The sequence below is a fragment of the Physella acuta genome, unplaced genomic scaffold (assembly GCF_028476545.2).
Source record: "Physella acuta isolate Inbredline_101_S28 unplaced genomic scaffold, ASM2847654v3 ptg000486l, whole genome shotgun sequence".
Taxonomy (NCBI): Eukaryota; Metazoa; Mollusca; class Gastropoda; family Physidae; genus Physella; species Physella acuta.
The window spans coordinates 1,005,991-1,019,902 of record NW_026732005.1 but is presented as its reverse complement, the minus strand read 5'-3'; the positions used below and the strand labels follow the sequence as shown (position 1 = coordinate 1,019,902).

General features: G+C 36.0%; 1 protein-coding gene across 1 annotated transcript in view; it reads right to left on the bottom strand.

Moving 5' to 3' along the window:
• Nucleotides 1–1,358: 1,358 nt before the first annotated feature.
• The window catches only part of LOC131944244 (GTPase IMAP family member 9-like), a 35,733-nt gene continuing 23,179 nt past the window's right edge, over nt 1,359–13,912 (bottom strand). Inside the window, exon 2 of the mRNA XM_059304783.1 lies at nt 1,359–2,609. Coding sequence (XP_059160766.1) covers nt 1,359–2,603 — 1,245 coding nt within the window. The 5' untranslated portion in view covers nt 2,604–2,609. The remainder of the gene's footprint in view (nt 2,610–13,912) is intronic.

The following is a 13,912-nucleotide window of genomic DNA, read 5'->3' as shown; positions in this document are numbered from 1 at the left end:
CTTTACACACTTCTAGTTGAGATGGATCTAGTCCATGCCAATGTGCTGCACTACTTTACACACTTCTAGTTGAGATGGATCTGGTCATGCCAATGTGCTTCACTACTTTACACACTTCTAAATTATATGGATCTGATCCATGCCAATGTGCTGCACTACTTTACACACTTCTAGTTGAGATGGATCTGGTCATGCCAATGTGCTGCACTACTTTACACACTTCTAGTTGAGATGGATCTGATCCATGCCAATGTGCTGCACTACTTTACACACTTCTAGTTGAGATGGATCTGATCATGCCAATGTGCTGCACTACTTTACACACTCCTAAATTATATGGATCTGATCCATGCCAATGTGCTGCACTACTTTACACACTTCTAAATTATATGGATCTGGTCATGCCAATGTGCTGCACTACTTTACACACTTCTATTTGAGATGGATCTGATCCATGCCAATGTGCTGCACTACTTTACACACTTCTAGTTGAGATGAATCTGGTCCATGCGAATGTTCATTACAACATTCAACAAGCTCTTCACCATGAATCTTTATCTTAACTTCGCTTTCTGCATTGTCTCGTCTTTTCGCACACTCAAGTTAAACAACTTCTTTCTCCAAACCGTGTTGCTTGACGTAAAATTAGCCTTCAAAAATCAATTTTAAATTGCCTTATTAGATTGAACAAACTCCATTCAAGAAATTATACGATTTGTGGAGAAATAAATTTGATGTCGTATTTAAACCATGCTCCTGTATGCCAAGGGGTATATGTACCAAGCTTCTGTCGGTGAATCTCTCACATCTTTTGTATTGTTAAAAATGTGTTGCTTTGATTCGCATGGCTCCTACATGTGGATGACCTATATCTAATGTGTTATCTGTGCCCGATCTTTGATCAAATACAACCACGGTCACTCCTTGACTTTCTAATAGCATGTTTTTATGTAGAATCTCTTTTTTTGGTCGTTAAAAATTACATTAATTAAATTAAATTATATTTTTTGGGTTTACATCATCGTTATTATTTCCTTATATAAACATCAGTCGGGGGCTAATTATTCAGGGGGTTTATGTCGCGGGGGGGGGAGGAGGGGCTGTCCAGGAGGTTCATGTCCGGGGGGTGTTTATGTCGATAGGAGTTTTGACTGGGAGCCATTTTAATAACTAAAAAGAAAAGGGTGGGTCACTACTTAAACTCTAGTATTCAATACATAATGTTATAGCAACCCAAGATTTTCTTTATAGTTATTTAAATATTAGTTCATTTATATATTTAAAAAAACAACCTTTTTTAATTACATAAAAGCCTCTATTAAAATGTTTTTATGCGTTTTATTTTATTTCAACCTTCTTTACATTACTGAGCATTGTTCGTCCTTGGTCTTCATCTGCAGTTTTAGCTGAAGATCTTTTATTTCTTCATCCATTCGCTTTTGTTCGGCTGCTATTATTTCTCTCTCAAGTTCTTTATTTCTTTCTCTTTCTTCTGCTTCCATGGCCATCAGCCGCAGCTTAAATTCAAGTTTCTGCATTTCTTCCTTCATTTGCTTTTGTACTGCATCTCTTTCTTTTTTGAGTTTTTGTGTTTTCTTTTCAATCATTTCCTCACTTTCCCTTTTAATCTTCTCCTCTAAAGCTTTCATTTTTTCATTTTCTTCGATTATTTGCTTAGCGTGCTTTATTTTATTCGTTACGTCATTTCTGGTCTTCTTCACGTTATCCAACAATTCTTTCAGTGCCCCAGTACCCTGATCCTTTTTAGTTAAGTCATTGATGATAACATCAATTCGTGGAAAAAGTTGGGACAATAGATCTACTTTTTTTCTTTCGTTTTGCTCGAAATCGCTATTTTTTATTTCATCTAAAATTAGACTTTGAGCTTCAAATATTTCTTTTTGAATCATGGGTAATTTCGAGGTTATATACATGTGTTTACGTTGCAATGAAGCTTTTTCGAAAAGTCCATTCGTGTATCTTGTGCCCCTACTTGGGAGACAATCCACCATTTCGACCAGATTCTTTACTTGCTCGTACTTTTCATCTACATTTTTCGTAACATTGTCAAACACAACAATTCTGTTGCTGCACTCATTCAAAAGTTCTTTGAAAGGACCTTCCTCTTCTTCGCAAAAATTAGCTAATGTCAAATTGTTTTTATCTTGTTCTCGTTTAAAATCGTCCCCATTGGTCATGATGATGATGCCATAGTTTCTAAGAAAATCCTCTCCCAGTATTCCTTTCAGTATCTGAATCGCTTTTTGTTCGTCTTTAGTAAATCTTGTACCGAATTTTACAACAACTAAAAACGCGTGGTAACCGTCAGGATTAGCTATTATAGCTTTCTCCATGGCTCCTGTGATGAGTTTAATGTCTTCATCTTTCTTTGAATGTGTATCAATTACTCCTGGTGCGTCGACTACTTGTATCCTATAATTTTCAAATCTACTCCATTCGTACTGCGGCTTTTTTGTCACAGAGGATGATCTATAATTGCTTTTAAAAACCTTTTCTTTCCTTAAGATTGAATTTCCTGAGGCGCTTTTCCCATTTCCTGTTTTGCCAAGTAAAATTAGATCCAACGGCTTTAGACTGTACATTTTAAACTGAAAAAGAACGTTAAATTAATGAATGTACTTTCTTAATTAAAGTTACAATTAGCTGCATGGACATCATAATAAGGTTTATTGTCAAAGGAAACAAGTGTAACAACTGTAAATGTATTTGTAAAGGACATTTAAAAGAAAAACCTAAGTAGTAGAAAAATATTAATATTTAGTAATCTAGATTAAACAGTAGAATAGAATAAGAAAAGTAAGAAACATCAATTTAATTTTGCGATCACAAAGGTTAGGATTTGATATTATTATTTTTTTTTCATTTTTTCTGACATACATTGTTTTATTCTATTTTATTATTTTATATAAACTGCCACCTGAATAGGGGAACTATGTGTTTCGAAAAACACGTTTTTTTGTATAAGAAAACTAATCTGCTCTTTAATTAACCCATATTATCCCAAGGTCTCAAATTTTTATAATTTTTTTGATATGGTTTAGCTTTTGGGCACTGAATGAAGGAATGACTATGGAATTTTTTTAAAAATCAATACTTTTTTAAATATCGATTTTTTAAAAAACGTCCCATAAATGGGACGCTAGCAACGAACGGCCCCATGTACATTTATTGAAAAATAAAATCATGTATCACAAAATATGGCTAATCACGCGAAAATTAAGCTGTATACTGATTTTTTATTGTTAGACCAATGATTACATTGTTTAGGACAGCTAAAAATACTGATAATGATCAATTGGGTTAGCCATACCATGCTCTAAAATGCAGAAATTATGTTCAAATGTCTAGTTTTCAAAGCGAACAACACTTGGACATAAGTAAAGCTGTGACTAGTACATCTAATTATACACACATGATCACAAATATTCTTATTATTCATCGAAACTGTAATATAATTAAATATAAATAATTGATATTTTGGGGGGCGTACTTGAAATTTTCAGGGGTGGGGACTTAAATTTCAGGGGAAGGGTGGACATTGGTAAAAGTATGTTTTGTATATAAATTCCATTTTGTTCTGGGGGCAGAGCCCCCACCCCTTCCTCCGTTATGATGCCTGGAAGAAACTCTGCCCTCTGCCCTCAGTGAATTTGCAAAAGACGATCCGGTCCAGTCCCAGATGTCATCCAGTCGTCTTCTCTTTTGTTACCCTCGCTATTCCCCCCCCCCCCCACAGGCATACATTAGGACATCAGACCTCTTATATCTAGGGCCTGGATCCGTCTCTGGGGGCCTGTATTGAGTGTTCATGGCTCTCATCCATGTATGCAATTCACTATGCGAACAGCTCTTAATCTAACACCAGGAATCTCCTTAAAAAGTTAACACAGTAAAACTGGTATCGGGAACCTTTGGAGGGGAATATTATTGGGGCATGACAACTGTACACAGCTAATTCGCATTTCTGCTATATGTAGCTTAAGCTCTCTTATATGAAGAGAGTTAACCAACCCCCATGATTGAATCATTTCACCTAAATCGTGGCCATTGTTATTATTCTGGTTTGTTATAATTTTAATATCACGCGCTAGTAAATTTACAGCAATACTAAATTAGTTTGTATTCAATGGTATTAAATATTTCAGTAAGTGTAATTCTGACAACTTAAAAATAAAATGTAAGTTTTTCAATAATTGCAATTTTTTAATACAATAATATATAAGAAAATATAGCTCAAGGTTATAATTAAATATCTATAAATACTACTTAACACACCAAAGTCAACAGTTGCAACAATCTGCATAAATATAGGTCAAGGTCATAAATAAATATCTATAAATACTACTTAACACCCCAAAGTCAGTAGTTAACAAAGTCAACAACTGTTACACCTTAAATAACCATTTAACATAAACATTTGCATCTGTGTTTCTCGTTAGTGTCCAATAAATGTGACGTTTGTGTAACAATCTACATGGGGCCATTCGTTGCTAGCGTCCCACTAATGGGACGCTTGTTGTACACTTGATATAACGAAGTAGTAAAAGAAAATTGTTATTCTTAAATTTTTATCAGATAGCAATATGGTACTGCTACAAGTTTCAAATGTATTTTGCACTTAAAATGTTAATATTTTAGAAGATATGCATTTTCATGTGCGCATGTTTTCTTTTTTCCGCCATTTTGACAAGTCCTGCAAATCCGGCACTATAACATTTTCCTAAATTAATTTTATTCACAAAACACACACAAATTCAATAGTCTAGCCATTTTCAAATACAATTAAACATAATTTGTGTTTTAACTAGTTTTTAATAAATTTTAGCAATTTTTTTTACAAGCGTCCCATAAGTGGGACGCTAGTAGAATATGGGTTCAATTAAAATTGCTCGTTATCTATATTTATAAAGTGAAATAGGGATGTCTGTCTATTAGTCACACCCAAAACAGATTGGTTATTAGCAGATAAGTTGCCGAGAAATTTCTGTTGACAAAGTGTGCGGTACACTCTTAGTGTAAAGTGAAAACTATAACTATCTTACTAATATTGTTTGAATCGACCAAATAATGACTTAGACTTACAGCGGCACAAACTTGTTATTTGGAAAGGTGATAGAACCGGGAAAAATCCCAGATTCTCACAAATGTAATACTAAGATATTGAAAATTAACCTGTTTGACTGTTCTGTTTTAGGTATTTAAGGGAAGTAAATGCATCATTAATTAAATCTTTTACTTTTCCCCGTTCTTTGAATTGACACAAAAATTGTTTGGATAAAAAAAATTCGTTTGATATTTAAATTTAACTGTTTTTAAAATTGCTGTGAAAATTTATTAATGACTTATAATTATTTGCTTGATGGCTGATCACTGACTAACGCAATGTTTATTAGTGAACAATATTGTACATTATGTAATTCAAACGGGCTATTTAAAAGTTAAATGCGTTCTACTGCATTATTTATATGTTATGCTTCGACTATATTTTTAATGACACATTTATTTGTTATTTGTTATAGGTACCAACAATAAAGTCTTTTTTATAATCAGATATTGTTGACAGATTTTTCAACACGAGATCTAAAAAAAAAATGTTTTTCATTCTTTCAATTAAAGTGTTATTTACTAATCGGCATGTTAGTTCAAGAGAACTTTGATACATTTTTGTTAAACAAAAAAAAAAAAAATTTAAAAAAATAGTTCTAAAAATTAAAAATACCTAATTTCCTGCAATATTATAAATTTTGTATATAATACGGTTGTCAGATCATTTAATTCGAGAATATTAATGAATCAGTTTGGGTATTTAATATGATGTTTTGTTGAAGTAAAATAAATATAGGTAGATGTTTTTTGTTTTTTGTTTTTTGTAATTGTGTGCGCATGTTATATTTGATGTGTGGAAGTTAACATAAAGCCAACTTTACCCGCAACAAATGACCACAAAGTGACCACACATTTCGAGTTTCTTGTGATCCTCCTCCTCTCGTCATGGTGGTCATAAATGCATGACAAAGAGGGAGTGGACACGAGTTTGTGTCTAAAAAGAAAGATATTGGATTTATGAGGCAGCATATTGGGACTGTTTTGAACACAATGCATTTGAATGTTTCAGAAATGGTCAATGTTGAGCGATATAAAAATATGTCTTATAATGTATTATAGTGTTTTATGCGCAGGTTTATGATTTCATTTAAACAAGTTTTAGAGTAAAGAATAAATTTAATGTTTTAGTTAGTTTCATGTTAGGTTTATGATTAGATGTAGGCTTAGTCTGTCTGGGATATGTGCAGATAAAAATCACTAAAATCCTGATTTTCTGTCAAAAAGAGTCTCTTGTACCATTGGATACGTTGACAATTTTTGTATTAAGAAAGCAATAATTTTAGTAAGAATTTTTGTAATGTGTTTAAATTACAATTTTTTTACCCCTTTAACTTAATTAAATAATAGTAAATTTTCCACAATCTTACACGCACTCAATATCGTCATTATATTGTATTTGACATCATCGTAAAGCAGCTGAATTTCTCCGGTTATTGTGTATCGTATTATCCGTCACCTCGGAAAAACCCAAGCTTTCAATTGACTTTAGAAATGACACAGAAATGATATTTTTGTAACCTGCAATTTTAAAAACGTTTTGCTGTTTTTCTCTTTTCTTAGTGTCTTAAAACTAAAAGGTCTACTTCTTTTATTTTAGTAGTAACACAGTTTCAACCATATTTTCAGTATTTGTTTTTCATGTATTAATAAAACTTAGTCACGATGGAATTGAAATGAATTTTATAGAAAAAAAAGTTTTTTTTAAACTATCGCATACTTAAAAAAAAAGCAATTTGGGAAACTTTGGGAAGTTATTGACAGTATTTCTGGAGAGGTTTCTCCATAAATTTGTTTTCAAATTCGCAGGGGTGGCGCCCCGGCAAGGCGCGATTTGTTTTTTTCTCTTTTTACGGTATATAAAAATTAAAGTCAATTGCTGCTTGATACCATTCATCCAATCGCCATCAAACTTTGGGGAGTTGATTAAAACACACCAGGTGAGGTTTCTGTAAAAAATCTTTTGTAATTTCGCAAGGGCGGCGCTACGGGAGGGTGCGATTATTCACTTTATACGGTATATAAAAATAAAAGTCTATTGCGGTTCGACACCGTTTATCCGAGTGACATTAAACTTTAGGGAGTTGATGAATACTCCCGAGAAGTTTTCTGTGGGGGTGAGGGGATTTTTGATTTTGCATGGGCGGCCTCTAACAGGATGCGATTTGGCCCCCTGGTGTTTTCCGTGAGCGCTATGGTGACTATGTTCGGTATAAAAAGTGTGATAGACAATGGATAAGATGGGGAGTTACAATCGCTCACTAAATTTAATCAGGCGTGTCCGCCGGCGCCCTAGTACGGTGCGATTAGTCTGCGAACAAAACTTCCAGTTTTGGTCCCCAAAGGCTCACATGAGCCGTTGAGAGCCTAGCAATACATTTTATTTTAAAAATCAGAAAAATTAACGAAGGTTAGATTATTAATTGGGATGTTTCTTTTTGTCCGTAAAAAAATCCAAACAGTTTCGTCACTTTGCGAATTATGCAATTAGTATCTATTTTTAGACAATCCAATCAGAAATGGAGATGGAGCATCTAATAATAGAACATTAGTAACGCGAACATTTTGCATCAGTCACACTGATGTTTAAAACACCAGAGCGCCCCTCTAAGTACTTGACACATGGGTGGTCACCGAAGTGATTTCTACCTCTTTATTTCGCTGAGTGATTAATGTACTCTCGATTTTTTCAAGTGGTATTGTAGGTAAACCCGTGTCCTGACGATTAGAAAACAAGGTAACTCGTCTGTTTATGACTATGACTGTGACTGTGACTGTGACTGTGACTAGGACTAGGACTAGGACTAGGACTAGGACTAGGACTAGGACTAGGACTAGGACTAGGACTGGGACTGGGACTGGGAATGGGAATGGGAAAAGGAACAGGAACAGGAACAGGAACAGGAAGATTTTACAAGCCGAAAAGTCTCGAGTTCTAACCCTCGACCAGATGAGGCTCGTTAGCTGGGGACAGCCACTCTTCTAGGAGAGACAACTCCAAAATCAAAACAACTGCTGCCTTGTAGTTTGTTCTTGGTTGGACAAAGGCTATAGAAGCAAATCCAAAAAGAAAAGCAAGCTAAAATCGGGGTCAATGGCATCAATGGCGCATAACCAGTTGACACGTATCATTAATTGTGATGGAGGCGTGGTCGAGTCGGCAAAGCTCATGGTTGATAAATTCGAAAAAACTCACGAGTTCAAACCCTCTTGCAAATAAGGCTCGATCCCTTCAAACTTAAAAAATTAAGAACGAAGAAGAAGAAGAAGACAAGCTTTTATTTAACTCACTTCCTCTGTCTGTCGTCAGTCTAATTCGAAACACCCGAGCGAAATTACGGGCACTTCGACAGATGTGGTTTGTAGTTGGTACGTGGTCAAGTCATGAAGACAATGCATCATGACATTAAATTTGACTTATTTCGTTGCGTGATTAATATTTTATGAGTATATTAAAATTTTGTCCAAATTAGTAGGCTGTCTCATTAAACTATTCCGCGATATTATACACGCGTCATCACGTTCAATAGGCGTCATCACGTTCAATAGGTGCACAATGGTTTTTAGTCATGTAACTCTATTGTAAATAAAACATGTAAAATACTAAAAAAAAATCACAATAAACGTTTTAATAACAAGCTTTTGTGTAATAATGCACTAAAAAGTAGAAAAAGCATGAGTCTCTTCCTAAACAATAGTAAAGGTATCCAATAGGTACTAAAGTGATCCACGCTTTTCTTTCTTGTTATTTAAATAGTAGTGTATAACTTATTTTCTACTTTTTAGTGCATTATTACATAAAAGGTTGTTATTAAAAAGTTTTTTTATGAATTTTTTTTTGTGTTGAGAAAACACCAGATCAACGGGTTAGTAAATGTATCAGATGTAAAAAAAAAAGCGCAAGCGGGAGAGATACTGACTGCGGCTATTTTCTAAAAAAAAAATCCGGTGTATATCAAGTTTTTCTATAAATATTTCAAAGAATTGAAAATTAAGTTAAAAAACAATTAGATGTAGACCTAGGCCCTGATTGATCGTGCAACCAAATCATGTGTTAAAGCCTTATTCGATGTAGGATTAGGTGGTGTTTTTTTTTAAACTAAAAAAAAACACCTTTTAAAATTAGAAATAAAAATAATGGCGAATGTGAAATGTACTCGCGTTGTTAGGTTGTAGGGCTCACAAGATAAGGGGGAGATGTGGTTTGTTGTGGAAACACGTGTGGCAGGAAGTTTCAGTAATGTTCAGTTAAAGTAATATGAAGTCACGTCGATTTGACGAATTTACCCCAACCCACAAACGACATCAAATAGTAGCAAGGGGTAAGGAAGGGGCAGTGGGGGGGTCGGAGCGGACAGCATCGGATGACACCATTTAGGAGGGGGTGACATCAAGGCAAAAAATAGCAACGTATATACAGAAAAATGATAATTCCACTTAATTAAGTGATTAATTAGTGTGTTAAATAGTCTTTTAATGGCAAAATTTAACAAATGATAGAGAAAACATGGTATAAATTAAAAAAGGCAGAGGATCTGACGTGGGTAGCGACCATAATCTAGTCTTATGCAAGCTACAACTCAAGCTTAGGAGAGTCGACAGAATAGTAAACCACCAGCTATTTGATTCAGCTAAACTAAAAGATCCCACCATTAAGGCAAACTTTGCAATTGAACTTAAAAATAGATTTAGTCTACTCGAGAACCTATCAGAAGAGGACAACAATACACAATGCAAGAAGATCCTGGATGTATACACGAAAACAAGCCAATGCATACTAGGGCACAGGAGCAAACAAAGGAAGGAATGGATCTCAAACGATACTTGGAATCTCATTGAAAAGAGAAGAGAAGCCAAAATTAAAACACTATCTGGAACCATGGAAAGCAGGGTACGGAACGATGTAGAATATAGAAGACTACAAAAAGAAGTAAAAAGGAATGCTAGGAAGGATAAAAGAAACTATGTAGACAATGGCCACAGAAGCACAGGCTGCAGCGGATAGGGGAGATAGCAGAACAGTCTACAAGTTTATCAGGACTCTAACAGGCGGAATAGCAAATAGATCATCTACTATCAATGACAAAAACGGAGAAGTTCTCACAACGGAGAAACATCAATTGAAAAGTTGGGCTGAATACTTTGAAGAGACCCTAAACAGACCAGATCCAGAATAAACTGCTGACTTCACTGACATGAACATACATTTTGAAATGTATAGAGGACCCATCCTAGAACAAGAAATAATAGAAGCTATCCAAAGAACAAAAAGCAATAAGGCTCCAGGAGAGGACAGAATTACTGCGGAGATGCCAAAGGCAGACCCAAAAATAGGTGCAGAAACTCTACCAAGGATCTTCAATAAAGTATGGAATGAAGAAAAAGTCCCAGAATCTTGGAAACGGGGAATCATTATCAAATTACCCAAAAAGGGCGACCTTAATGTTTGTGAGAACTGGAGAGGCATTAATCTTCTGTCAGTACCAGGAAAAATCTTCTGCAGAGTCCTATTACAAAGAATGAGGAAAGAAATTGATGGGATCCTTCGTGAAGAACAAGCTGGCTTCAGGGCCAACAGGTCATGTAACGACCAAATATTTGTCTTGCGCACTATAGTGGAACAGTCCCTGGAGTGGAATTCGTCTCTCTCCATCAACTACATAGATTTCGAGAAAGCATTTGATAGCATCCACTATCCATCATTATGGAAGATACTAGAGCTATATGGCTTTCCAAGAAAAGTCATAAACATACTTAAGGACATGTACTATGACAGCCAATGTTGTGTGCAACATGAAAATCAGCAAAGTGATTGGTTCAAGATAAAAACAGGAGTCAGACAGGGCTGTGTCATCTCACCTGTCATCATTTTGGTGGTAATAGACTGGATTATGAGAAGAGCCACTGATGATAAGCCAAGAGGAATTGTTTGCGAACTTACCAACCACCTAGAGGACTGTGACTTTGCTGATGACTTGGCTTTACTCTCACATGCCCAAAAAAGACATCCAAGCAAAAACCACAAAAATAGAGCAAATTGCCAAAAGCGTTGGGCTAAAGATAAACTCCGGAAAAACCAAGCTAATGAAAATAAAAACCAAAAGTGCTCTCAAGACCTTTGCGAATGGAGCAGAGCTAGAAGAGGTCGAAGACTTTAAGTACCTCGGCAGCTATATATCAGCAAATGGCAGCATGGAGAAAGAAATTGCCAACAGAATAGCAACGGCATCACAAGCTTTCAACAGACTCGCTAAGATCTGGAAATCATCCTCACTGCAGCAAAGAACTAAAATAAGGATTTACAAGTCTAATGTACGTTCTGTACTACTCTTTGCTGCAGAGTCATGGAAACTAAACAAGAAAGGAGAGAGCCGATTAAATACATAAAAAAAAATATATATATAAAATTCTCTACGTGGGGACAATACAAGACACCGCCAATTCAGGGGGGGGGGAGGGAGAAAGAGAGGGTAGTGTCGAATCACAAATTACGAATTACTGAAAAGTAGCAAATAAAACAACTAAGTAGCGGCGTATGCTTACGGCGCGGGTCAGCTCGTATATATATATATATATATATATATATATATATATATATATATATATATATATATAAATAAAGCAAAGTGGTTGGTTGCCCAATAGGGCACTTCCCGGCGCCGCAGGAGCTTCAAATTTGACAGACTTCTGCCTTCGGACAATATAATCGGTGCCAGTTGGCATCAATGTCCACGAAGAGATGGTCAAAACTGACTTTGACTGACGGGTGCATTATATGAGCTATATTACGAAAATAAAATGCCGAACGAAACACCCTTGATATTGTGTGAGGTGGTAGAAAAACACCTAAGGGTGTCAGATAAACCTCGCCATACCCGGGAAAGCTATCAAAACTGACAAGTCGTATTTCCTAATATGTTTGAAATGTATGGGAAAACAAAGGGTAATTTCCACACAGATTTTAGGGCACTTACCGTCTGTCACTCTAGCTAATATTTTGCATGCACATAGGTAAAAGGCTAGGTCAAGCGTAAAAACTGTCGATAGGACTCAAAGCCCTCCAAGAGGGCTAAAAATGACTGAAATTATTGAAATTCTCCTTACATGCGATATATATGAGATATATATAAATAAATTCATGAACAATCCCCCTAATATTTTATGAGATCGTAGACCGACCCCGGAGGGTAACACAAAAACATTCATGTCGGTAAAACCCCTTAGGGTAACATGTTTGCGAATGCGCCACCCAGAGGCGTAGCGAGGGGGGGGGCGGGGGGTGCGGACCGCACCGGGTGACACCATTTAGGGGGGTGACACCAAGGCAAAAAATAGCAAAATATATAGAGAAAAACTCGAGGGGGGTGCAAATCGAAAGTTTGAGGGGGGGGGGGTGCAAATCGAAAACTTGAAGGGGGGGTGCAAATCGAAAGTTTGGGGGGGGGGGTGCAAATCGAAAACTCGAGGGAGGGGTGCAAATCGAAAGTTTGATGGGGGGGGGTGCAAATCGAAAATTTGAAAGTTTGTCCCTGGGAAGGGTCTCAATGCCTCTGGGGGGGTGACACCATTAAGTGCCGCACTGGGAGACACCCGACCTCGCTACGCCACTGGCGCCACCAAAGTTTAAACTTAGGCCCTAAGCAGATCACATAACAGCCAATCACCAATTGATTAATTATTCATATTATCAAAATAATTTTGTAAACCTGATATATATATATATATATATATATATATATATATATATATATATATATATATATATATATATATATATATGTGCAATGGTTTTTTTTCTGAGGGGGGTCACCATTAAGTGCCGCACCGGGTGACATCCGATCTCGCTACGCCACTGGTTTTGTCTACAGCCCAACTAACTCACCATCTTTAATTCAAAATATTTATGATTGCCTCCAACTTCTGACTATCGTTAGGAAACATAGTATGTAAAATCGAGAGGTAGGCCACCAAGCGTCCATGCGCGATCACTCTTTCAATAAAGAACAATTTTTATAATCTTAGCACATTCACATGGGGAAAGTTTACACGCCGTAGACTAACGGATATCATAGATAAGTTTTATTTCTAAAATCAAATTCCTAGCATTATCCTGATTTTTAAAAAGCCAGCCCGAAGACTAGTGGTTTTCCATACTTATTAAAGTCTAACATTTACTTTTCTAGACATTTCCTTATTTTTCACGAACGCTTACCACACCTTATGCAATGGGTAGTTTGTTGCATAAAACAAAAAGAAATGATTGAAGCCGTGAACCGAGGACGCTAATACTTACAAATGTTATGAATGTTAATATTATAAGGCATTTATGAGTGCAGAAAAATTCTATTATTATAATTGTATTATATATAAAAGTAAAAGGTCTAATACGTTCCAGTGTCTGTTTGGTATGGCAAAACATTTAAATAAACAGAAATAGCAATGTAAACAGAAAGTGTTATTTCAACGCCAAGGGTAGACAAAGGTACAGAATATAGTCCAAGTAAAGACAGAACAGACAGTCCCGACGGGTTCCGAACCTACCATTCCACACGGCACCTAATCGCCTCGCCTTCCATGCATCAAGTCAGACGTGTAACCACTTCTGCCAATCAGCTCTACAAAAATAAAGCTTTCATGGCAGAGCACAAACCGCGAATGGAATTGACCGTTAGCCTCAAACACAACAAGGACCATTATTCGACCACACATGCGACACAAGTATAGGGACGACGATACAGACCTCTGTCTCCCCTTGGCGTTGAAATATCACTTTCTGTTTACATTGCTA